The following is a 27,176-nucleotide window of genomic DNA, read 5'->3' as shown; positions in this document are numbered from 1 at the left end:
GTAGTCCAGTAACAAATGGATCCATCTACAAAACACCCATGCACTTAAGGCTCAGGATCATTGCAGAAGAGAAAGTAGAAAGATTCTAAGAGCCAAAAAATCAGGGAGTTTGCTGAGACTGTGTCTCTTAGTAATACCAGAAGCTACACCCATGAAGTCTCACCAACATGACTGCCTACACATGAGCTGAACAAGGCGAACAGATATGCCAAAGTAGATGGGGAAATACCACAAGTCTTCAAACCTACACAAAGAACACATTGACAGTGGAAGAAACAGCATCCATCACCACTACCACCCCCCCACCCCGGGACCAGCAACTGGCTATACCAAACAATCAGGCTTGAAAACGCACACACACAAGTAACATTTTACAGACTGAGGAATATTTAGGTATATACATATGCATCTATATGTATGTATGTGTATGTGTATACACATACATACATACACACATGCATGCATATAACAACAATTAATGAAAAAAGAGGCCATGAATTTTAAATAAAGCAAGGAAGGGTATTTGGAAGAAGGAAAGGGAGAAATAAATTCTATTATAATCTAAAAAATAAAATTTTTTAATAAGAAACTAAACAAAACAACAAAACAGAAACCTACTGGGTGTGGTGAATCATGCCTACAATCTAAGCATTTAGAAAGAAGAGGGTAAAAATAACAGATTTGAGGCCAGCCTCAACAACATGAGACCATGTTGGGGAAAAAGAAGAAAAAATAGTAAAATAAAATAAAATAAAATGACTCTCCACGTCTAGCCAACTTATTGCAATCTTGAGCACAATATTTGGGGACATTCTAGATGTAGATATGCTGGTGACTATTATTCTCCACTTTTAGGACTCACCTAAGAAATAAATAGTACCTGCTTCAGCACAGCTTTAAGGGGCTAAGGAGCCTGGTGTAGAGCTAATTCTTTGAATTTAAGCTTCTTTTATCCTGATATTTTCCACTAAGGCTTAACAAGACATCTAAAAGCAAACTCAAAGTAGGCCAGGGTGGGAAAGACAATCAAAAGGTATTGGTTCAAATTCCAGTTGAGTTGGCTTTTCTTCCATGCTTTCATCTATACTTAGCAAATGAAGATAATTCCTGTGCTGCCTAGTTCCCAGGGTTCTTAAATAGGTAGGTAAGATGTCCAAACATCCACTGAAACTGTAAAATCCTGGAGAATCATATCACATCATGGTCTGATACCACATAGGACCTTTGAACTACTTGGCTTCTTTGGTTTAGAAAGAATCCAAAGTCCTATAGTCCACAGACTGCTTCCAAGGCGGAGTGGACTTGCATGCATTTCCAAGGGCACTTAGGATAGGGATGGAACACGTAAGGCTCCAAGCTGCATTTATCATCAATTCTTGCCAAGGCTAAGTCTGTTTTAGTACCACTCTGTGAAATGCTTTCTAGGTTCAATACCAAAGGAAATGTCTTCTTGTTTTTCCATGAAAAATTCTTTACTACCTAAGGAGTATCAGGCTGCTTCTACTGCTTCCATAAAAGCAACTCTTCTACAGTTACTATGCCATTACTCTGATCTACTGTTCACTTTTTCTCAGAGATTTCTTCAGTCAAAAAATATTAGGTACCTGTATCCACCTACAGGACTCATTGTGCCACCTCCACCACCCGACTCCACACCCAGACTTTCTTTCTACATCCTCCTAAAGAGTATAGCCTTATCAGTGTAGTCTTCACCATTACAAAGGACACCTCTTTTTGCAATAGATAAGAAAACCATAACCAATCAAAATGCAGAGTTGTGGAGCCCAATCTCAACACACACACACACACACACACACACACACACACACACACACACACACACACACACACTCCCCACACCTGAGGCTCTGAGAACATTGTAGAAAAAGAGGGGAGAGGGGATTCAATGAGCCAGAGGGTCAGAAAATTTGCCTTGAGATTGCACCTTCTAGATTGTGCCATCAAAAGCTTTGTAACTATGGGGCTGGGGATTTAGCTCAGTGGTAGAGCGCTTACCTAGGGAAGAGCAAGGACCTGGGTTCGGGTCCCCAGCTCCAAAAAAAAGAACAAAAAAAAAAAAAAAGCTTTAACTATAAAGTTTCACCAACATAACTCCACAAACTTAAGCTGAACAAGGATACTGATACCAACACACAGGCCAAACTGAACAGGGAAAAGCCCAAAAGGCCTCAACCCTACAGAGAACCACAGGCTAGGGAATGTTCCCAGGAACCAACGGAGTGACCTTAGCTGAGACTCACAGCAGTAGGGATACAAAAAGCAAGTTCTGAATTTGAAAATCAAAGATACCTAGATGCTATCAAGTCTCTTATTGTTTACCAATTAACTGAACAACCTAGCACCAGCCATTTAAAAACCTTTGAGTTTCTTTTTCCATTCTGTAGGTTGCCATTTTGTCCTACTGATTTGTCATTTGCTTTATAACACTTTTCAGTTTCATGAGGTCCCATTTATAATTGTCGATCTTAGTACCTGCAAGACTGGTGGTTCTGTCCATGTCACTGTGTTCAAGGCTATTCCCCACTTTCTCTTCTATTAGGTTCTATCTGGTCTTATGTTGAGGCCTATGATCCACATGGACTTAAGGGTGATAGATACAGATTTATTTGCATTCTTCTACATGCTGACATCCAGTTAGACCAGCACCATTTGTTGAAGATGCTTTCTTTTTTCCATATTCATAATTTTGGCTTTTTTGTCAAAAATCAGGTGACCATTAAGCATGTGAATTTATGTCTGGGTCTTTGATTCTATTCAATTGATCAACCTGTTTTTATGTAAATATCATGCTGTTTTGGAAATTCTTTTATTATACAAGATTGTTCTAGCTATCCTGGGTTTTTTGTTTTTCCATATGAAGTTGAGAATTAACTCTTTTAGGGTCTATAGAGAATTGTGTTGGAATTTTCAAGGAAATTGCACTGAGTCTATAGATTACTTTTGGTAAAATGACCATTTTCACTATGTTAATCCTGCCAATCCATGAGCATAGGAGATCTTTCTACCTTCTGATGTCTTTCCAATTTGTTTCTTCAAAGACATGAAGTTATTTTCATACAGGACTTTCACCTTCTTGGTTAAAGTTACATCAATATATTTTACATTATTTGCAGCTGTTGTGAAGGGTGTTGTTTCTCTGATTTCTTTCTCTGATGCATTTATCTTTTGTATATGGAAGGCTACTGATTTTCTTAATCTTGTACCCAGCCTCTTTTGCTGAAGGTATTTATCAACTGTAGGAGTTCCCTGGCAGAATTCTGGGGATCTCTTACGTATAATATATCATCTGCAAATAGTTTTACTTTGACTTCTTCCTTTCCAACATTTTTAAAAAGAATTTTATTTATTTTATGTATGTGAGTACAGGTCACTATCCTTAGACATACCAGAAGAGGGCATTGGATTTCATTAGAGAAAGATGTGAGCCATCTGGGAATTGAACTCAGTGCTCTTAATTGATGAACCATTTCTCCAGCCCTTCCTTTCTGATTTGTATCCCCTTGATCACCTTCAATTGTCTTATTACTCTAGCTAATATTTCAAGTACTATATTGAACAGATATGGAAAGAGTAGACATTCTCTTATTCCTGATTTTAGTGAAATTGCTTTGAGGTTTCTTTCCATTTAATCTGATGTTGACTATTGGCTTGCTATATATTGCCTTTACTATGTTTAGGTATGTCTCTTGTATCCCTGATCTCTCCAAGACATAAAAGGGTGTTAGATTTTGTCAAAAGCTTTTTCAACATCTAATAAGATGATCATACTAATTTCCAAAATATATAAAGAATCAAGAAACTAGACATCAACAAACCAAATAAAACAATTAAAAAATGGATACAGATCTAAACAGAGAATTCCCAACAGAGGAATTTCAAAAGGCCAAGAAGAACTTAAAGAAATATTCAACATCCTTAGCCATCAAAGAAATCAAATCAAAACAAGTCTGAGATTCCATCATATACCTGTCAGAATGGCTAAGATCAAAACCACAAGTGACAGCTCATGCTGGTGAGGATGTGGGGCAAGGGGAATGCTCCTCCATTGCTGGGTAAGAGTGCAAACTGTACAATCACTTTGGAAATCAATATGGCAGTGTCTCAGAAAATTGGAAGTTGATCTACCTCAAGACCAGCTACACCATTCCTAGGCATATATATATATATATATACCCAAAGGATATTCCATCCTACCAACCTAGATGTCCCTCAACTGAAGGATGAATAAAGAAAATTTATACAATAAAGTATTATTACTTAGCTATTAAAAAATTATAATCATGAAACTTGCAGGCAAATGGATGGAATTAGGAAGAAAAAACAAAACAAAAACCAACATCCTGAGTGGGGTAACCCAGACAAAGAATGCACTTACTTGTAAGTAGATATTTGCTGTAAAATAAAAGATAACTATGCTACAAATCCACAGGCTCAGGGAAGCTAAGTAACAAGGAGGGCTCAAGGGAAGGATGCTTGAAAACAGATCTGATATTACAGGTGGGCTGTAGGTGGATGGGGACAGGTAGAAAAGGGAACAGGTGGAGGAAAGATGGCTGAAACAAGTACTGGTAGAGACAACTAGAATTGACATGCATCTCCGGGATAAACTAGAAGCCTCCACAATACAAACGCCCAGCAATCTATAAGGGTTTCACATCCGAAATTTCTCGGTCTTTTAAACCAGGATACCACTGTTTGTTCCTGTTTTCATAACAGAGTTAGAATACAGTAAAAAGTTAACAATGCAATCAACAACTTGAACATGATAGCACATGAATAACGTGTGTGCTACAAGTGTGCAAGTGTGTGCATACAAGCAGAGATTTTAAGTCAATGTTTGGTGTCTTCTCCAATTGTTCTTCACATAATTTTTAAAGACAGGATCAAAGCCTAGGGATCCTCCTGTCTCTGTCTCTGTAGAGCTGAAACTGCAGGGGAAAGTGCCCTTTTTTCATATGAGTTCTGGGGAGTCAAACTCAGATCCTCATGCTTTTAAAAGCAAACACTTTACTGAGCCACTCCCCAAAATATACAAGTTGTAACTTCTATCTCAAAACACTAAGCCAGCAGCCCTCTCTGTTCTGCCCCTCCTCACTACTGCTTCCTATCTGCCACAAAGATATGAAGAGGTATACCTCTGGGGCTGTTGACTCCCATCCTTAGCTTCAGTTACTATTCTTTGTTTGGTGCATGCATTGGGAGCATGGTGGGCATGTGGAGGTCAGAGAATAATCAAAGCTGGTGCACTTTCTAACCAGGTTACCAGCTTTGCACAACAAGCACTTATACCTACTCAGTCATCTCATCATCCCTGAACCCTACTTGTAAGCCAGCTAAACAAACAAATAAAAAAAAAAAACTAATTGTTTTGCATTCTTGAAGTGCTGCTTATAAATCACAACTTAAGATTGCAGTTATTCAGCACCTACAATTGTGTTTAATTAAATAGGTAAACAAACAAACAAACTTATTTATCCTGTCCCATAGCACTGTTTCTCCTCACCCAACTCAACTTACTTACAGTCAGGAAGGCTCACTACTGGCATAGAGAAAATGTCCAACACTTTCTATCCTCAAGTTAAACAAATGCTGCATTTTCTAAAAGCAGAAAGGAATTAAGCAACAAACCACGGCCTACTGTGATCTGCTGGAACCACTAGAACTGCACAAGTCAGAATGTAATCTAGCAGCCAGAGGTGGCACTGACAGGGCCTTTATCACCTCCTAATCAGGACTGTATCACAACACTTCTTTCCCTTCATTCATAGAGGACGCTGAACATGACTAACTCTTCAATCTGTATTTTTGATCTTCCAAATATTTTAAGGAAGAGCAAAGTAATTGGGCTTTTCTTTTCCCCCAAATCTGTCCTTCTAGCACAAGTTTGTCTTTCTATGGTCCTTTCTCAACAAAATAAAATAAAATAAAATCCTTGTTTCCTAACCAGTACCTTAAACAGCTTCTTAGCAACATAACAATGGAAAAAATACTTTATTGGAGAGTCACGACCTGGGCTCTAGGTTAGCCCTGACATAAATTCATTACAGGACACAATGGTTTTACCTTTGAAGGTCTCAGCTTCTCCTTATGAATAATGCATGAAAACTAAGATTAGTGTTATTAGGTAGCTACAATTTGCAAAGGTCTATTCGCCTGTGAAACTCTCTGCTATAGCCTCATCTTGAAGATGCCTACCACAAGATTTCCTTAAAAACAAATAGCTTTATATTAACCTTGCGCAATGTACTTTCACAAATGTGGCTAGACCCACCTAAGACCTATATAGTCACACTTATAAGATTTAAGAACTTACACAATGCTGGATCATATAAGATGCTACTACTTAACATTCTGACATGTGAAACAGTAATTTTATATAGTAAGTCTACTATAATTAAGGCTCCCATCAAATGTATCAAGTAAGTGCTATTGATGTCCTTATTTTACAAATAAAGGAATGGAAGCACAGAAGCCAGGAACTTGAAAAGTTCACCCTGTCATCTTAGCTATAAATTACATTGCTTCTCAAATTGGAAATAAGAATTTTAAAAACCAGACATCCAGAGTAAAGAAATATCTCAGAAGGAACCAGCGGCTAACACTGAAGTCTTTGATAGGTTGTACCTTTCACTTCAATGGTGGCATTTGCTTTAGGAGCGCTGACAAAATGATATACACAGTGGTATTCGCCTGAATCCTCAGCTCTTGGCTTATTGATCCTGCAGAGATAAGGGAAAAGAAATGAAATGTGGTAATAAGCAACAGAAGGCAAACCAAACAGGCAACAAGAAGGGACTACACTTCTCAAATCTCTCTCTTTACTGTAACTTACCTCTTCCTCACTATGAGCATTCTTTTATGTATTCTCAAATATTAGTGCCTTACTCCTTGCCTGGTACCAGTAATAGAAATAGAAGGGGATTCTGGTCCCTAATCTTACTATGCTACACTTTACTGAAAGAAACAAACTACAAAACAAGCAATTGAAAATGGAGGGCTTCACCAAGCACAAATTATATTGATATGCAGAAAAATCATCAATAAAAATTTGTTCTCTTGGAGTTCCAGACAAACAGAAGGGATGGGTGTTTCATAAGACCTTTCTGAGCTTTGCTGAAAATCTGATTTAGTGGTATGCTTTTCGGGAAGTCAACACAAAAAGGCCCAAGTACAGTTTTGTTTTGTTTTTTTTTCCTTTTAAAAAGGCAAATAACCAAACCTACCAATAGCACGTTTATTCGCAGAAATTCAGCTTTTTATTTTAAGAAAAATAATATCATGCTATATTCTAGCTCTACTAGGCACTTTGCAATACGACAAGCTTGTTTCCACCTCAAAATCGCCATACAATGCCCCTATACTGTTCCTCCATCACCCAGCATACTTAAGTCCATTTCTTCTTCCCTCATTACTCTCACACTGTGGTTCTTCACAGTATTTACCACAATTTGTAACCATGTATTTATCATATTTTTTGGCTGATATCTGTCCCACACTGTATGGGAGTAGGCACTGTTTTGGTACAAACTCTATACTCAGTCCTCACCTGATACACATACTGTAGTGAAGAAATGAGAAAGCAAGTGAGTGAACGAACAAAGTCAGAACAAAACAAGTTAAGAAATTAGTGTAAGAATGTGTGGCCAGGATATTAGTTCCTCTCAAGGCTCACAGCTGATGACCACCTTACACAGCCTCAATACATTCCCTCCTGCACACACAGAAAGACAGACATAAGAGAGAGACAGGCATTGGTAACTGCAAAAAAAAAAAAAAAAAAAAAAAAAAAAAAAAAATCAAATGCCCCAGATTGGAGGGTAAATACTAATACAGGGATGCCTTCAAACTGTTCTTCTAAACATCATTGAAAAGATAAGCACATCTCCTCTGCAGAAATTAATGTTTAATAAAAACTCCTCGTCTTAACCACTTATTGACTCTATAAATTAACCTATTATATTGTTCATCATAAAAAAAAAAAAGAAAAACAAGGTAAGAAACCACAGATAAGAAGTGACTCAGCATTTCTATGCCCGCACAATATTCTAAAAGGGAACAATCAGGTTATCTTCTCGGTGTGACACAAATATCCCAATACCTGGGATCTATGCTCTCAAGAGGAAAACACAGACAAACCAGCTGTTCTTAAGTAGTCCAGAGTCTGAAAACTGAACAACAGTCATATCCTTCAGGGTTTGCCTGACTCTAATCTAAGTTCCATAAGAAATACTTAGGGACAAAAAAAGACTCCCAAGTTTGAGGACATGCTTAATGTGTTTACAATTTCCCAAAACCATTCATTCCCTTGGACTAACTACTGGAAAGAAAATTGAAGCAAACAGAAAATGTTTCTTACATGGTAGAAAGGACAGGCTTCTGAAGCTGGTTCAATGGCCAACTGACTGAGTAGCCCAAGAATGTCTAAACTTTAATCCATAGCTTGGAGACCAGCAAGTAAACTGGGGCAAAAAGTGAGCAGTGGCAAAGACACAATAGATAAGTCAAGCAGATTGGACACTTGCTTCCTTGAAAGAGGTATTATATTAAAAAAAATTTTAAGGTATAGAAGAAAAAGGGGCAGGCTGAAGAGATGGCTCAATTGTTAAGAGCACTAACTGCTCTTTCAGAGATTCTAGGTTCAATTCCCAGCACCCACATAGCAGTTCACAACTATCCATAACCGCAGTTCCAAGGGATCCAACACCCTCACACAGACATATGTGCAGGTAAAGTACAAATACAAATAATTTTTTTAATTTAATTTTAAAGAATTGGGGCTGGAGAGATGGCTCAGTAGTTAAAAACACTGGCTGCTCTACCAGAAGCCCTAAGTTCAATTCCTAACAATCGCACAATGGCTCACAACCATCTGTAAGGTAATCTGATTCCCTCTTCTGTTATGCATAAAAAAGGGAAGCATTCATATACATTCTTTAAAAAATTCATAAAATGAATGGACAGACCAGAAGAAAAAGTAAACACCACCCAACAACCCCAACCTATTAACGCTTTCCAAAATATGAAAATACTGCTAAGGCTACCTTCTCAATTTAGTATCAGAAGAAACCACAGTAAAGACAGATTAAGTTGCCGTTTTGTGGTAAGGCATAGAAGGGAAGGAAAGCATTACAAAAACAATTCAAAGTAAGTGTGGAATCTAACACACTGGTGCTGGAACATAATATTGTATTTGACCTTAAAAGCACCCAGACCTACTACTTTCTGAGTCTTAATTTCCTGATCTGAAATTTTCCATGTGAGGACTTATAAACTCATGTAAATCGATTAAATAAGGAGCACAAAAATCTTAGTGATGCTGCAGAATGTCTTTGCTGCTAAGTCCAAAAAAGCTTTGCTGGTCTCCCTCCAGTGTAATTTCTTTATATTGTATTATTCTGCCAAGCAGGATTAGCTGATCCTTTTTGAGATCACTTTGCAACCCAAAACAAACTTTTAAAAGATGAGATGCCAAAGGTTCTCAACACTCTAAAAGGCACCCTATGATCAGGGTTCCAAATAACTCAGACTAGCAAATATCCTCCTCTATTCAGAGACTATGTCTAGGTTACCAACCTCACCCCCCAGATCACTAAAGACCTGTATGATCAGGTTATGGTGACTTTACACTTAGAAGACAATTCATTAGGATACCTACCCATAGGAAAGACCCCTTGTCCCAGTTTCAAAGCTGACTTCAATTTGCTTCTCAATCTACTGAAATAAGTCAAAAGAACTGTATTCTGTGACTCAAGCTATTAACTAATACTAATTCCATGAACGAATGACTCCTTCTTGTTCTCAGTTTCTTAATTATAGCAGTTACAGGATCATCTATGGTTCTCAACCACGACTGTCCACTAGAATCATTGAGGAATCTTTGACAGATTCCTAGGCTTTCCTCAAATATAGCAGACTAGACTATTCAGGAGAGGGCAAGGCCAAATGTGGGGTGGTGCATGCCTTTGATCCCAGTACTGAGGAGGCAGAGGCAGGAGGCTGTATAGTCTTTGTGAGTTGGAACCCACCTTAAATTCTCATTTCTCTTTCTCATTCTCCTCTCTCTCCTCTCCCTCTCCCCCCTCTCTCCTCTCTCTCTCTCTCTCTCTCTCTCACACACACACACACACACACACACACACACACACACACACACCAGAAGAGAGCCAAATGTATCTGAAACCAAAGTACAGAATTTGGAAAAGAGATCAGTTCACTGAAACAATGAGATCGTATTTTAATAGAAACGTTCTCAAATTCATCCTTTCAACATGTACATGTAAATTCCTAATGCGGATAAGATGCATTAATATGAAAGATCTTTTGAGAAGCATGGAAACCAGTTAAGGAGCCAGTTCAAGCTACTGTAACAAATTAATTCATAATGTGTGTGTTTGTGTCTGTCTGTCTTCCACCCTGCCCTTTTTTGTTTGTTCAATCTTTTTTTTTTTTTTTTGTTTTTTGGCACTGTCTTTCCACATAATTCTGGCTGTCCTGGAACTCATTATATAGACCATGCTGGTCTTGAACTCACAGAGATCTGCCTGCCTTTGCCTCCCAAATCCTGGGATTAAAGATGTGCACCATCACACCCAGCATCTCTCTTTTTAAAAACGTTTACTTAGTACATGTACATGCATACATGCACAGAACAACCTGCCACAGTTGGTTCTTTCCTTCTACTATGTGGATTCCTGTGGCTGAGCCATCTCACTAGCTCCACAATATATCAATTAATTAGCATTTTCATACTCATAATTGTATCATATAAATGTGAATTGCTAATGATGGATTATGAACATATTCTCTCCTTTGTTCCCAAGAACGTTCTCACCTGTATTCCATGTTGCTGGCATTCTTACGGGTGGCAGTGAGTTCTACCCCATTCTTTGTCCAGTAGCTGTACATAAGGGTGTGAGAGCTGGAAGTGAGGTTACACTGCAGGGTGACAGGAAGGAGGCTGTCTCGAATAATGACCTCTTCGCTGGTGACAATTCTCGGTTCTGTAATTAGAGTACATAATGACAGAGTGCCATAGTTTTCCATTGTTTGTAGCCCTGGCCTGAGAGTTAAATGGGGTAGGGTGGGGAGACTAGAAGAAAAGGGAAGGCAGACAGGACTACATTAGGACTTTCACTTTACCACTTTGGTGGAAGTTAAAAAAAGGAAAAACAATGATTATAAGCAAATGACCACTAGCGCAGACAACGACCTGAAGACCAGCTGGCCTAGACGTGAAAGAATGGGAGTATTACATGTGCTTGCACTGGCAACAATCCACTTACAGTTTTCAATACCACAATTTTTATGAAGTAAGAACCACCAGCCAATTCAGCATCTATAAGAAAATGGAGCTCTGCCTTGCAGTTCTGAATGCAAGGGCAGTGTGTCATTAATGTAACAGACTCCTTACGGAGCCACTAGACCTTGGAAAAGCAACACATAATACATGTATGGTTGTTCCCACAATGGAATCTGCTAAACCTACAGCAAACCAACCACAGCCATTTCATAGAAAAGATACTAGATTTCAAAGTAAACTTCCCATTGGAAGTTTCTTGCATTCTTTAAATTTTTGAGGAGGGTAACTTCTTAAAAGAACCACTGACTCTTTTCTCCAGCCCATATTTATTCCCAAAACAACCTTTTCAGAATTGCACTTTAAAACACATTGTACTGCAAGACAACTGTATTAGAGTGAAATTTGTCTTGGTATATGAGCTTCTAGAAACTTGGAACTGCAAGGTTTACTCCTTTCTTTTATGGGCTAGAAAAGTAAAATGATGTGTCCAAGGTCAAAATTACTATCAGTGGCAAAAATGGCTCTAAGTATATCTAACTAAGTTTCCTATTTCTGTCCCCCAACTCCCAATACCTCTTAGCCCCCAAAAACCTTCACCTTAATGCAAGGTAAAAACATTTCTTTCTGGTTCTATTCTGGGCTTGGACAACTTAAGATAACATCTATCTACAAAAATAACCTACAATTAGTTAAACGGAACCCATTAAGCAGAAAATTTGTAAATCACATTGAATCATTTCTAGTAGGTTTATCTTGAAGGAACTTTTAAATTTTTATTTCCATATTATAATCAGGACTGTGTTGCTTGATTTAGTTTTCCCAGATTTAGTTTTTCTCTACTTTGGGTCAAATGTTGTCTTTCAGGTGAATTCTCAACCAATCACCTTCCCCCATCCACATTAAGAAGTATGTGCCTCTTTCCCCCAAATACCCCTTCTCAGACACCCATGACTGACTTCCCACTTCCCTGTATCTGGCTACTTCTAGTACATATTTCCACAGCAGCTTCCCTCATTTTATAAAGAATAGTTCTAATTTTTGAGGATAGAACTGTCTCCCTCTCTTGAAACTGCTTCTTTTTATATAGTTCAGAGGAGGGAAGAGGACGGATGGAGAAGTCACGAGATACTTGGAAAATGTAATGTCTTAATGACTTTCTAACCCATATAACGTTTCTCCTTATAAAGTTAGTATCTTTATTATCTTATAATAAAGCAAATTTTAAAACTGCCTCAATTAACAAACTGGTTCTAACTAATTTCCAATTCTGACAACAGGATAGTAGTTATCTTCCATTCAGTACTGGTCCTATTTAATAACACCAAACAAGGTCTCTATATACAAATAATGGAGGCATAGCAGCCACTAAGACAAAAGCAGATGCATGTAAACACGTTAGCGCATTGGTGTCCTATGAGTTCAAGACACACTGGACAGAAGCCAAATCCCTGGGCTTTAAGAAGTTGAGCAGAACAGCTGCAAATCCTGCAATGGAAGGCGCACATACACCATCAGCAGAAAGCATCACAATTCCAAGAAAAATTAAAACCAAGCAAAAACAGAAGTGAAAAAGATAGAACCAGTACTCCACAGAAGAGAAATTAAAAATATATCAAAAGCAACATTAAACCCAAACACACTTTCAAGTTTTCACTGAATTTTTATTGTCCAATTTCATATTCTATCCCACTTGGGAATCTCCTGGTTCTTCCTCTCAGATTGCACTGAGAAAGGATGAACTCTGAGAATGAGGCCAAGAGTTTCCAGATGTTTATATACAAGGAGGCAAAGAAAATGCTACTCTTACCTGTAACGATGCAATGATCATTGCAGCTCAGGGAGATTAAGAAGGTGATGAGAGCAATCTGGTAGACTTTCTGCTACGAAATCTTAGAAAGCAAAAGAAAGTACTTTTTCCCTTAAATGTTAAGGATCCAGGAAAGAGTCAGCTGGGAGCAAGTCGATTCTGTGCCATAGGAGGTCTGTAGTGTGGGGTAACCTGATTCCTGTCATTACTGTATGTGAAACTAGCACTATGCTGAGCTCCTCTGGCTGCAGTACTACATTTGTGTTTGACACCAGGATGAAGGTGAGACATTTATTTCTGTGGCTCAGTGCTACCCAGTCAAAGTCCAAGAGAGATGAACATTTAGAAATTCAAGTATTTTTACTTATCACTGACTTCTATTTAGAAGCAATAGGTAGGCCCCTTACCCTAACCACCATGTTTATGTAAAGAACATATTATGGCAAAGCCAGCCTCACAACTGGACCCATTTCTCTTTTGGTTTACATTATTCAAAGAGCTTTGGGGAAAGTACTGGTATGTCATTCTTAGAAGAATTCAACCTCCCTCTAGAGGCAATGTTTCTAAGGAGCCTAAGATCACAAAACAATTTAATTAAAGTTAAATTCAGGGCATTAAAGTTAACCAACTGATATGGATATCCAGGAAGAGACTGACTAGCCAGGTTATGGCTCAAGTATATGCAGATACCCATAAATTAAGAAACAGGTTTCTAAGTAAACGGGTAAGTACTATGTGCTCTTAGGAACTGATGCATACTTAACTCCAAAGCTCTAATCTTCTACTCCCTACATACAGTCTTTTTAGCTACAAGTTAATATTCTTGGGAGTGAAACTACCTAATGCCCAGTCTATAACTATGAACTTCTAGAGACCTTTGTGGCCATTTGGATAATTCTGATTTTTGTTTAAGGAAAGGAGCAAGGGGGCAGGAGAAGGAGGCGTGCAAGGGGAAAAAAATTGTTAAAAGAAAGAAAAATTGCTGGGTTAATGTTCCCCATTTTCACAGACAGGTTTTCTTTTCCTCTTCACAGAAGCAGGGTCTCTGATTCAGCAGTACCAACTGCAACAGCCCCTCCTGTCTCCCTTTCACATCCCCTCCTCCAGTTTTCCAAGTGGATACAAAGCAGATACTAATTTGACTTTTTTTCTCTAAATATACATTCAAGTATATACATTCAGTTTTCCAAGTCTATCGATTTAGGGTCTCTGTCATAGTACTATGTTATCACCAAATTGCTCACAAAAACAGTATTTTACTACTTAACTTCATTCTCTCTAAATCAGTCAGGTCTCTCACTGAGCCACCCAAAATCATGCAACAGTATAAGAGGCCCCTCTATTGAATTGAGAATGCCCCTCACTCAGAACCAAGTCAAATGCAGGACTAGAACCCTACTTAGTGAGAGCTCAGATTTTGTGATGGGCTCTGCTTCCTACCATACAGGTTTCAGAAAGAAAACTGGTCACCCAAACCTAACTTGTACAACAGACACAGGACTCAAGAGAACTTGGATTGAGATTTAACTTTTTTTTTTTTTTAAGACAAGAGACAGTGTGAATGATTTCCAAACTATTTTTGAGTTTATCATCCACCAGGATAAGGGATTTTGTGAAAACATTAAAGTCAAGCTGTCTGTGGATAGGAACCAGATACAATTCTGACTTTCAAGACAGCATGATGAGAGTTTTAAAAACAACATAATTTTCAGCTTCAGAGCACCTAGCTCCTGATAGCAGGACTAAGGGAGAGAATCTCAGGCAGCTGCTTTAAACAAAACAGGCTCAGTAAGAACTGTGCTGTTGCATTGGAGTGCTGCTGTCAGAGAAGCACATGCCACTGCTTTAGAAAAGAAAAAGAGCTGGAGCTGTGGAAATACCCAAGCTTACATGCCACCCAACAAAACACATACTACCACAGTGCACCATGGCAACATTCCTATCAACAGAACAGGATGACACCAAGTCACAGCGAGGGAAAAGGCTGGGCAGACACAAATTTAAAACCATAGAGGTGAAGGCAGCTAGCTATTCAGAGCGAGCTTCCAACAGATAAACAGGGGAAATAAAAAGTAGTTAGAGTGGGGAGAAAAACAAAAATAGAAAGGCACCAGAGAAGCACTCAGCAAAAGGATAGCAGGAAACCTACTACAAAATTAAAGAGGAGGGAAAAAAACAGTTTCAACTACCCTTATTCCACTGCCTGGCATTTGTGCTATTAAAAAAATTTTGTTTCCCCAGTTCTCCCTCCCCACCTCTTCCCAGCGAAGCTGACTTTGGACACAGTCATGGATTTCCTCAAGTTCTTTGTTCCTGAGAAGAAAGACACAGAGAAGGGTTGGGAGATAAGGGAAATAGAAAGGACAGCAAAAATAAATAAATAAATAAATAATGTAGCCACAAATGTTTTCAGACATTACAACCAAAAGGGTCATGGACTTGAAAAAACAAAGACAAGGGGTGGGGTAAGCAATTATATTAGGGTAGAGGGAAAGGAAGCAGAAGGGAAGGATCATTGGGCCACCTCTAAAGACTACAGTACTACTACTGTAGGGTGCTGGACTCACTCTGAAGGACGCTTATGGTGGCCTGGGCTCGAATCCATGTTATGGAAGGGTTTTGCCTCAAGTCATTCCGTTTGGGGTCGTTGCTTGCCCTGCACTCGTAAGTCCCAGAGTCCTCCAAGGTGAGCCGGGTTATTCTCAGCACACTCACGCCGTTTGACCCGTAGGCGGTGTTTACGGTGACACGGCGCTTCCGAGCACCGTCCCACAGCTGTCTGAAAGACTCTGCCCGGTTGACTTCTGCGTACCACCACTGGATCTCTGGCGTGGGACTCCCGACCACGTCACAGTACAGCTCAAAGGCGTCCCCTGTGAGCTTAGTTTCTGACATGGGCGACTTGACAAACCCAGCTAGAGGGAGGGGGAGCAGGAATGCAGTGACAGGCCAGTCAGAAAAAAAAAAAAAGAATCAACAGGTGTTAATAATTTAAAGGAAAGAAAAGAAAAGAAAAAAGCAAATGAGTTGCAGAGAACAAAAAAGGATTCATTTTTAAACTATAAAGAGACAGTAATAGCAATTCATACAAGCTTTTAGAAGAAGAACCACCCTGGGAAGCTTATGAAGCAAAGGCAGGCCAATTACAAGCTGGGGCAGCCCAGATGCTGGCCAGGCAGAAGCAAGCCCACTGGAAAGCATTTTAGCAATGGGCCCAGCTGGTAGGAATGAGAAAGCCTTAAGTCTTGGGAAGAACATCCTTCCACAGAGCACAAAACCATTACCTTTCCAAACTCAGGCAAATGATGGAAGATAACAGGAAGTGGTAATGGGTTTTTATGCCAAGTCAGGATCATTTTTGAATGGGAAACATTTCATTAGAGATGCAGTACCCTTCCTAAACCTCAACAAGAAGTGCATTAACTAATCTAGTACCTTATTATTCAGAGGCCCAATTTCAGCTGAAGGGCGGCAAATTTCTCACATGTAGGATACTATCCTTAGTTTAGACTTTTCCATCTCCTAATCTTCCCTAGGCCCATAGTAAACAAACAGCCCAGCTGTCTATGCATCTATCTGAATTCTATCTGAATACAGATCCTCAGGACCAGAAAAAAGGCACAATCTGTATTTCACATCAAAGTGAGAACTATTATACTCAGTTCAGGAGCTGAACCAACAGTAACAGCAACCCAATCAAATGCCAGTGAAAAGATAGGGACAATACTCTTCATGATGCTATAAATTCTACTAGTAAAATCTCCTGAAAAGCCAGTTTTTGAAATAATTGTGGCTCTTGAAAGAGTCTTCCTAAAAAGGGCAATTGCCTGTCTACTTGCAGTCAATTCAAAGAGGATGAGAAATGTATACTGATGAACTAAACTGCGGGGTGAAGGTTATGCTTCAACTTGCACTTAGGCACTGCTCAGAACTAAAGCTGATGCCTACTTCTACTACCTGCCCTTAACTTGCTTTCTATAAGACAAGTTAGGTTAGTAATAGCAGAAAGAGTTTTAAAAAAAATATTGTCTAGACTTATTTTAAAAGCTGGAGTAAAGCCTATAGTGGGAAAGATACTACAGGCAAGTATCCACTCATTCATTCCCCAGGGTTTTTTTCCCCCAAATTCCTACCATTAGGCAATGCCCTAAAGTATAATAAGTGCTTACAGTGAACAGATTACCGGGTCAGAATCTGCCAATATTAGATTTAAGAACACTCCAGAGAGCAGGTGAACAAAATGCAAGTTTTTCTATTGTCTAGAAGCCAAGGATGTAATTAGCTAACTGGAATGGAGGTTGCTACATAGAAATGTTCCTGTTTATAACCAAAGCAGGATCTGCCTTTGGAGATGTATCCCACTCTGTAGATCTAAAAATACTAAGGAGGTACTGCCTATCATATTCAAGTACAGGTCAAGACTCTAAATTCATACTGGCCTTTCAACTAGCTTCAGAGTGAATAATACAGAAATACAGTAATCAACAGGCTTAGTCTAAATGTACTTTGAATATGTCATTTGAAACTTCCCCTTTGGATCTGAGACCTTGTATAAGTTCTTTCTTACAAGATCTAGTACCTTGTAAGAAACTAATACAAGTGCAACCAGCCAAACAAATGTCAATCTCGGACACAAAAGTTGTTTAATAAATACAGAAAAGAACTACCAAGGTCCTGTATAGAATTGAATTTGCTGCTGGGTAAAATGCTGATTTAAAGGGCTGTGTCTCAGTTGTGCTCATAAACTGCTACCAACTGCCAGAAAGTTAACACCTACAAAGAGGAGAGGTTAAGGAAGCTGGTTTTAACTATCAGTCTAATTGCCAGGGAAAACTAGTTATCAGTAAATTCTTGAAAACACTATGAAGATTATTTTAATCACATTCCTGATCAGTAAATTACATTTCCCTCTGACACTGTCCATAAAGGTGAAGCTCTTCTATCCCTCAGGTGCTGTATTTATGTACTTGACAGTGTCCTAGAAACCTATTAGTAGACTTGTGTCATGTTCTACTTTCTTCTGAATAGCAGTTATTAGACTAAAGCTTACCAATCTGTTGACTATGTCAATATAAAAAGGATGTTCCAAACCAACAGAACCCATGAAATTCCAGTGCAACCCCAAATCCAAGTATTACACAACTCAAAGATTTGGAGAAAAGGATCTAAACATAATTCCTACTGCCTAAAACAAAACAAATTACTCAGCCTGGAGGAAAAAAAAAATGCTTATCTAATAGGCCAAAAGGTTTAGGTCAGGCATGGTAGCGCACACCTTTGATCTCAGCGCTCAGAGGCAGGTGGTTCTCTGTGAGTTTTGAGGCCAGCCTGGTCCACAAAGCTAGTTCTGGGATAGCCAGGGCTACACAGAAAAACACATCTCAGAAATGAAAGCAAAACAAACAAAATCGAGACCAAGTCGAAATTACTATTCGAATTGATAAATTATAAGAATCAAATGTAAACTTTTTAAAACATGAAACTGAAGGGGCTGAAAAGATGGCTCAGTGGACCTGAGCACTCATTCTTGTAGAGGATCTAAGTTTGGTTCTCGGAACCAAATGGGTGTGGTTCCAGAGAATCCAGAGAGTCAGAGTCCCTCTTCTGGCCTCTTTAAGAACTGCACATTTCAGAGCTTCCAGGGACTAAGCCACTACCCAAAGACTATACATGGACTGACCCTGGGCTCCAACCTCATAGGTAGCAATGAATAGCCTAGTAAGAGCACCAGTGGAAGGGGAAGCCCTTGGTCCTGCTAAGACTGAACCCCCAGTGAACGGGATTGTTGGGGGGAGGGCAGTAATGGGGGGAGGATGGGGAGGGGAACGCCCATAGAGAAAGGGAAGGAGAGGGGTTAGGGGAATGTTGGCCAGGAAACCGGGAAAGGGAATAACAATCGAAATGTAAATAAGAAATACCCAAGTTAATAAATATTAAAAAACAAAAAACTGCACATTCACATTGTGCTAACATGCAGGCAAAACCATCTATACACATAAAATAAATCTTTAAAAAAAGGACTGAAACTATCTTTTTTTAAAAAACTATTTATGCCTTTTATGTATATGAGTGATCTGCTGCATGTACGCCTGCATGCCAGAAGAGGGCATCAGATTCCTTTATAGATAGTAGTCAAGAGCCACTATATAGGTGCAGGGAATTGAACTCAGGACCTCTGGAAAAATAGCCAGTACCTCTTAACAGTGGTCTCTTAACACTGCCCACAACTGCAATCAATGTGTCTTACAAGGCTAGAAAAGTTACTACAGTCACTTAAAAGTAAATTAAAGATACACTTTTTATCATTTAGTGCTCTTAATCGCTGAGCCATCTCCAGCCCACTAAAACTATCTTAAAACAAACAAGGGATATCAAGACATTAGGCACTGTATTCTTTAGTATCTTATTAATTCTCTGAAAATTTCATACGATGCATTTTAATCACATTTACCTGCATCTCACTATACCTCCTAAATCTCCTAGACCCAGCTCTACCTCTCTTTTAACAACCCACCGAGGCCACTTTAAGTTTTCTATGAATGTGGGGCCATCCACTGGAGTGTGATCCAGCTAACTAGGAGCCACATCCTTAAAACAAACAAACAAACAAACAAACAAACAAAGTTCTCTCTCCTCCAGTAGCCATTAACTCTCAATAAATAACTCCTAAGTTAGGAATGGAAGCTCTTGAACTCCTCCTCCCTTCTCTAAGGCACCATTTCTAAATATGTGTTATATATTTCAGGCACTTTATATACATTATTCCCAATATTGCTTTATAAGAAAGGTAGCGTTACAAATCCTATAGTACAAAAACTGTTAAGTGTTGAAAGCTAGGGATAAAGCTAAGTGTTAAGAGTGCTTGTCCTTGAAGTCCTTGGTCCTGCCAAGACTGAACCCCCAGTGAACGAGATTGTTAGGGGGAGGGCAATAATGGGGGAAGGATGGGGAGGGGAACACCCATAGAGAAGGGGATGGGGACGGGAAGGATTAGGGGGGTGTTGGCCTGGAAGCCCGGAAGGGGAATAACAATCGAAATGTATATAAGAAATACTCAAGTTAATAAAGATGGAAAAAAAAAAAAAAGTGCTTGCCCTTGTTTGGTTTTTGAATCCCTAGCACTGGAGAGTTATGGGAGGATATTTTGCCCATTATCATGAAAGTCTAGCCTAGAACTAAAAAGTACCCAAAGCCAAAGAATCTTCTCTTAACACTCCCCACAACTGCAATCAATGTGTCTTACAAGGCTACAAAAGTAAAAACAAATTACCATAGACATTTAAAAATAAAGATATACTTTTTATTTTAAACTAGTAAATTAATGTGGTAGCACAAAACACTAGCCTAGGTAGGCATCCTCCACTAAAACGATTTAACCAAGATAACTTAAGTGGCTAAGACTGAATATACCTGGGACTAAGGTGTCTTCAATTCTTATTTGGGGACTCTTTCTCACAAACTGTACTGTCTCTACAGAAATTATGAGATCCTTGATAGCTGAACATTCATTTTTAAAGCATGTTAAATAGATCTATTTCCCCTCCAAACTGGGAAAGAACTTCTCTATACAGCACTGTGAAATAAATCACAATTAGCAAGGAAGGTTATTAGCAATCATCCGGCCTCATTATCTATCCAAAATTAGCTCCAATTCAGAAGAAGGAGCTCAAAACCTGACTCACTGCCCTGCCTTTCATCACCAAGGGCTTTCAAACAAACTGTGCCCTCAACATGAACGCACACAACTGCCTGAAGTTAAGAGAGCACCAGAAGCACTTATTTGATGGCACAATGATACAAGCTGGTTTTGTTTGGGTTTTTTGTTTTGTTTTGTTTTGTTTTGTTTTGGGGGGGGGTGATGACAATAGAAGCAACAAAACCCAGAAAAGTGTAATAAAAAATTTCATAGCTGAGGCTGGGGGATGGGAAGCAGAGATGACAGCTGGGGCTAGCAGCAGGGAAAAAGAGGGGAGCTCTCTGGCAGGAGAAACTGGATGTGTAAATATGAAGAGTGCAAAGAGAAAGGGAACACAGAAGAGCAAGTTGTAAACTATTTCCACATATGCCCTAAGGAAAAGAATTTTGACCAACAAACTCTCACAGTACAGGTAACATTAACCTCAGTCCCTCAGCTGACTACTGCCAAGGTCAAACCTCCAAAAATTGTCTAAACTTGCCACTTTCTTTAAAGGAGGGGGGGGAGGGAGGGAGGAAGGGAGGGAAGGTGGGAGGGAGGAAAGGGAAAGGGAAAGGGAAAGGGAAAGGGAAAGGGGAAGGGGAAGGGGAAGGGAAAGGAAAGGAAAGGAAGGGGAAGGGGAAGGAAAGGAAGAAAGCTGTTCCCTTCAAGCCCCTCTACAACTGATTTCTGTGGCTGGCTCACGTTGTTCTCTCTTTCATATTTCAAAATAAAGAGATGGTAGTAAGAAATTGTCTGTTCTCTTTCTCTCATACATATGCACAAATTCAAACCAACTACTTCAAAAATAAGATTAAGCACAAGACCTATTGCTCAAGGTGGTTACAGGGAAAGAGTATTTTAAGAGACATTTTACTGCTGTAAAAATGTCACAGACTTGAGCCTACACAGCTTGCTTCTGTTAATTAAGCAGACCATGTATTACTATTGCTTAACACCAAACTCAAAAGTCCACAGGCAGTCATTCCATGTATACCAACCAAGAGTAAGCAGGCTTAAGGATACAGTAGTAGCAGTAGAAATAGGACAGCCTCACTCTGCAACAGAAGATGCTGGTGTGGTGCTGGTGCTGAACTACTGGACTATCCTGATCACTAACACTAGGTGGAGATTGGTGGCAATCACAAAGCATTCTCCAAAGTTAAGCCTGACCCTTTCAATAAAACAAACATGTCAAAAGTGTGGGTATTAAGATCATTATAAACCAAATTCCACCCTTGATTCTGAAATTATACCATCCAAAATGGTATAAGGATCTGTTAGCCTAAATTAACTAGCTTTTCTGCTTTGGAAAAATATTGAAATCTACTTGATGTAAAAAAGTAAAGATGAAAAAAAAAAGTCTGCATAGTTTAGAAATTAAATTTAATAAACAATAAAATCCGATTGCCTGGGTATACATGAGGTTCTGTTACTAACTGTATGACCTTAGGGAAGTGGCCTAACATCTCTGAGCTTCATTGGCTTAATCTGTGAAAAGGAGCTAATAATAGCAATTTCCTTAGATGGTTATTGTGAGGATTACATAAAACAACACAGCTTAAAACAGCACATGGCACATACTAAGCACTCAATAATGTTGCCTAGTATCATATTTCTCCAAAGAAATAAATATTAAACAGACCACATACAGCAACCTATGGCATTGCTTTACAACAGCCTGAGAAACAGAACTTCACACACAAATAAATTTAACTTATTCTTGTTTAAAAAATAACAAAAAGTCAACTGTAACTTTTCTAATAAAATAAGGACCACTGTGGTAACATATGGTAACAACAGATACACCTATGTTGACACAATTAATTGGCAGTTGCTGAAGAGTTGTGAACCACTGAAGTGAGAAAGATTATGAACAATGGGGGAAGTCCAATAATAGAGTAGTACAACATTCTAGACCAGCCCAGACAACAAATAAAACCCTGCCTCAAAAACACAGAAAGCAACCAATAAACAAAAAGGCAGTATTCTTACAAAGAAAAAAATAGAATTATTTTTAAAAAAAACAGCCCTCTCTTCATCCATTCATCCATCCATCCACCTCAGTATAAGTGTGTGCATGCATGTGTGAACACTTCTCCATATGTGCTGGTGGCCTTGTCCCATGTAAAGGTCAGAGGACAAGTTACATTAGTCAGTTCTGTCCTTCTATGATGTAGGTCCTATCAACCTGGAAGCAAGTACCTTTACCTACTGAGGTAAACCATCTCACTAACTCAGAATAAGGTATATTAATTACTAGTTAGCTTAACAATAGTGATTCAAGAAAACACTAGATATTGGTTAGGCTAAACTGTAAATTCACAAAAACTTTGAGATCTCCACAACTTAAATTCTCTGCACTTACAACAGTTTCTTCAAATAGAAATGATGCTATGAAGATCATATAACATGTGTGGAACAGTTCTATAAAACTGTAAAGGACAATCCACATGTTAAATAACTCCAGGAGAGACAAAAAAAAAAAAAGACTGGAGAGAAGTATCTTCAACAAGCATTCTGATTTCAGTTTTGCTGTCAATTCCCACTGACTAGGCAAGCATAATCTTCTGAGCTGTATGGGCTTAAGGTTGATCAACCAGGCCTGATACAGGCCTTTTATTCATCATGAGAAGACAAGCAGATCTGTAAGTCTGAGGGCAGCCTGGTCTACATGAATTCCAGACCAACTAGGATACATGAGAAGACTCTTGATGCAAAAAAACAAAAGTCACTGGCAAAGAAAAAGTCCTAAGTACGACTAAAAGACCACAGGATTCTCTCATCCCAGAAAAAATACAAGTACCAAATTTCTGTAGTGTTACAGATCCAAGGTTTGACACCCTGACCCTACACTGTGCTACTGTACTGTTAGATAAATAGATACCTAAGGGTCTCTCTATGAGAGTCTTCCATTTCTTCAATCACAAATTTCTCATCTGAAAAATGGGAACAATAATTCCTATCTTAACCATGATTGTAATGTGAAGTTCATATGAACCACGTATATAGAATACCTGTAACCTACGAAGCTACAAATGCAGTATTATAAAATGCATATTATGCAAGAGCTCTACTTTATAACTTATAGCCCAAATCACCCCTAGGTGTTCTGTGGAGATACTTTAAAAGCTGGAAGAATGCAGTCTTGACTCAAGAGACTCACTCGTTGCAGGATGGAGTGGGGGAGGGGTGGGGGGGACTTACTTAGATTATCTATCTGATTATGTTGTGGAGGATCCTCACTATGTATCCCTGGCTTGCTATATCTACCAGGCTGGACTCAAACTCAATCAAGAGGCCCACCTGTCTACTGAGTTCTGGGATAAAGGAATGCACCAACATGCCCAGCTCTGAATGTTTTTAACCTTTATTAATGTTTGAGAGTGTGAACATCATAACACGTGTGGAAGTCAGAGACCAACTTCCAGTAGTAAGTTTTCTCCTTCAGTGGTAGAGTACTAAGGATCAAACTTGGGTTGTTAGGCTTGCTGGACCATCCCAGTGGCTTATTTCATTTTTCCATTTTCCATAAGAACATTGAAAGCCACCAGCACAAAGAATGACAATGTTTCAAAAAGAAACTAACCAACTTTAAATAAAGTAAGATTGTAAGTAAAAATAAAAACAATTTATAATCAATTCTAGCTTTTTAAAAAAATGTTCTTGAGGGCTGGAGAGATAGCTCATTGGTTAAGAGTATAGACTGGGGATTGGGGATTTAGCTCAGTGGTAGAGCGCTTGCCTAGCAAGCGCAAGGCCCGGGGTTTGGTCCCCAGCTCCGAAAAAAAGAAAAAGGAAAAAAAAAAAAAGAGTATAGACTGATCTTCCAAAAGACTCAGTTTCAATTTTCCCATGTGGACACTTACAATCATCTATAACTCCAGTTCCAAGCAATTCAATGCCTTCTTTTGATCAAGGACACAAGGCACATACGTAATACACAGACAACCATAAAGGCAAAAACACTAACATACATGTCTTAAAATATAGAACTTTACACCAAATCTAAGGAATAGACTGAATTAGCTTTGGTTTCATTTTTTTGTTTGTTTGTTTGTTTGTTTTTGTTTTGGGGGGTTTCTTTCCTGAGACAGGGACTCTTATGTAACTCTGGCTGTACTGGAGCTCCCTATGTAGACCAGGCTGGCCTTGAATTCACAAAAATCCACCTGCTCTGCCTCCCAAGTACAGGGATTAAAGTTATGCTTTACACCTAGCTGAACTGGAAAGTTTTAATAACAAAGAAAAGAATCAGAAGGCTAGAATGAGTTCTTACATTTTTCTTACAACTCCAGTTCCAAGGGCTACCTCAATATCCAATAGCCTTGGTGTGGACTCTTAAAAGATGAATGCTCTCCTTACTAAGGTATCAAAACCAGCAAAGACAGTTAGTCTAGGTTACTAAGAAACATTTCTTCTTTAACCCAGAGAGCAAACAAAATCAGAACAAAGGAAGACCAAATATAAATCGGGTCTTACCTGACTTTGATCTTGGCCTTTTAAAACTAGAAATAAGCCCAGGTGAGAAAATGCAGCAGCCACATTAGTTGTCAAGCTAGTTTTCCTTGGAAACTTTAAGCAACCCACTTTCTTGGAAGGTTTAATTTTGTATAATGTAGCCCGGGATGGCTGTGACCTCACCATCCTACTTCCTCAGACTTGCTAAGTGGTAGGATTACAGGTGTGGTATACAGGTGTGATACACGTGGCAGAAAACCGATTCACTTTTTAATTACACAAATTAAAGCTTCTGGTACACTTGGGTCCAACAAAACTTGTTTTGTGATCTGTTTGTAAGCCAAGAATGCTTCTGACTCTTCTAGGATCTATGTACATCCCTGTAAAATTCACTTTTAGCAAAGAATTCTGCTAAGTCAGTTTAACAACAACAACAAAATCCATCTATCTTCAGTACCTGTCAACTCTCAGTGTATGATCAGGTATCCTCTACCAGGCCTCAAGTAAGGTCTGGTCACTCTGGCCTGTCTTCCATGAGAATTCTGTTACAAGGTGGGCAGGGTGGCATGCCTTTAACCCCAGCCCTGGGAGGCAGAAGCAGGAAGATCTCTTTGAGTTCCAGGTCTACAGAGCTAGTTCCAGGAGAGCCAAGCTACAGAGTGAAACCCTATCGAGAGAGAGAGAGAGAGAGAGAGAGAGAGAGAGAGAGAGAGAGAGAGAGAGAGAGATACAGAGAGACAGACAGAGACAGGAGGGGGAGGAAAGAAAGAAAGAAAAGAAAGGGAAGAAGAAAAAGAAAGGAAAAAAGAAAAAACATAACCAGTTAGGTTGGTTTAACCAGGATCATTCACTGACCCTCACCTTAATTTCACCTTACCTTAATTTAAAGTGGTAATTTACCCACTTGCCTGTGTTGTATTCAATGTGGAACCTAAACTCTGTTTAAAGTGCCACTGAAGTGTGGTCCCTATACTTCCTGTCTGAACAAATCTTTTTTATCATACTTTAATATCACCAGATAATTTTTACAAGTTAAATAAACCATTTTCAGAAACCATGAGTAATTAAAAACAAAAGCTAATTTCCATTACTTTTTCTGTGAAGCATAACTGTTTACAGTGTTGCTTCTGATAACAAGCTCACTGTCTCTGACAACTACTTACAATAGGGATTAAATGTTAAAGATTCTGATGACTGAGGTGGGATAACTGCTATGAGGCCAAGCTGAGTTACAGAACTCAGAAATAAAACAAAAACTCAACCAACATCACGATTCATCTCATTCTTCTTCCATCATGACACATCCATGAGCCTAAGACAAGTTGTTCAAGCTGATCATCGAAAAAGAGTCTGGAAAATATTTTAGTTCAAAGGGGTAGCAAATGCCCTTCTCTGTGTTTTTGTTATTATTGTTTTTGTTTGTTGGGATTTTGTTTTGTTTTGTTTTCTGGGGTTTTTGTTTGTCTGGTTTTTTTGAGACAGGGTTTCTCTGTGTAAAGTCCTAGCTGTCTGGAACTTGATTTTAGAGATATCCACCGGCCTCTGCCTCCAGAGTGCTAAGATTAAAGGCATGCTCCACCTCCACTGTGCTTGCTGTTTTTTTCCTTTTTAAACATTCACCAGTCAAAGCCATTGCACAGTGGGAAATTTATTATTCACATTTCAGAATGTTAGTAATATTAGTTATCTTTCCAGCTACTGAATTATTTCTAAAGAGAGTTTTGTTGTTATTTGTCAAATGTAAAATGTTCCTTAGATGATAAAACTTGAGAGCAGTGATTCTTGGACATTTCCATGCATCAAAATTATTTGGAGCGCTTTCTAAAACAGACTGCTGAGAGCGTGTCCAGATTCTGATGCTGGTATATCTATCAGATCCAGGGACCATACTTTGACAACTACTGTTTAAGATA

General features: G+C 38.9%; 1 protein-coding gene across 4 annotated transcripts in view; it reads right to left on the bottom strand.

Annotated features, from left to right (window-relative positions):
- The window catches only part of Nptn (neuroplastin), a 66,262-nt gene that overhangs the window by 15,168 nt on the left and 23,918 nt on the right, over nucleotides 1-27,176 (bottom strand). For 2 of the 4 annotated variants that reach the window (XM_032909593.1, XM_032909594.1), the window contains exons 2-4: nucleotides 15,695-16,042; nucleotides 10,853-11,021; nucleotides 6,646-6,740 (exon numbers count right to left, since the gene is read on the bottom strand). In XM_032909593.1, coding sequence (XP_032765484.1) covers nucleotides 6,646-6,740; nucleotides 10,853-11,021; nucleotides 15,695-16,042 — 612 coding nt within the window. The remainder of the gene's footprint in view (nucleotides 1-6,645; nucleotides 6,741-10,852; nucleotides 11,022-15,694; nucleotides 16,043-27,176) is intronic. The other 2 variants (XM_032909595.1, XM_032909596.1) reach the window with 1 other exon arrangement.

This window comes from Rattus rattus, chromosome 8, assembly GCF_011064425.1.
Source record: "Rattus rattus isolate New Zealand chromosome 8, Rrattus_CSIRO_v1, whole genome shotgun sequence".
In the NCBI taxonomy this organism is placed as follows: Eukaryota; Metazoa; Chordata; class Mammalia; order Rodentia; family Muridae; genus Rattus; species Rattus rattus.
Note: the sequence above shows the minus strand (reverse complement) of the source record. Positions and strands in the feature narration are given on the sequence as shown.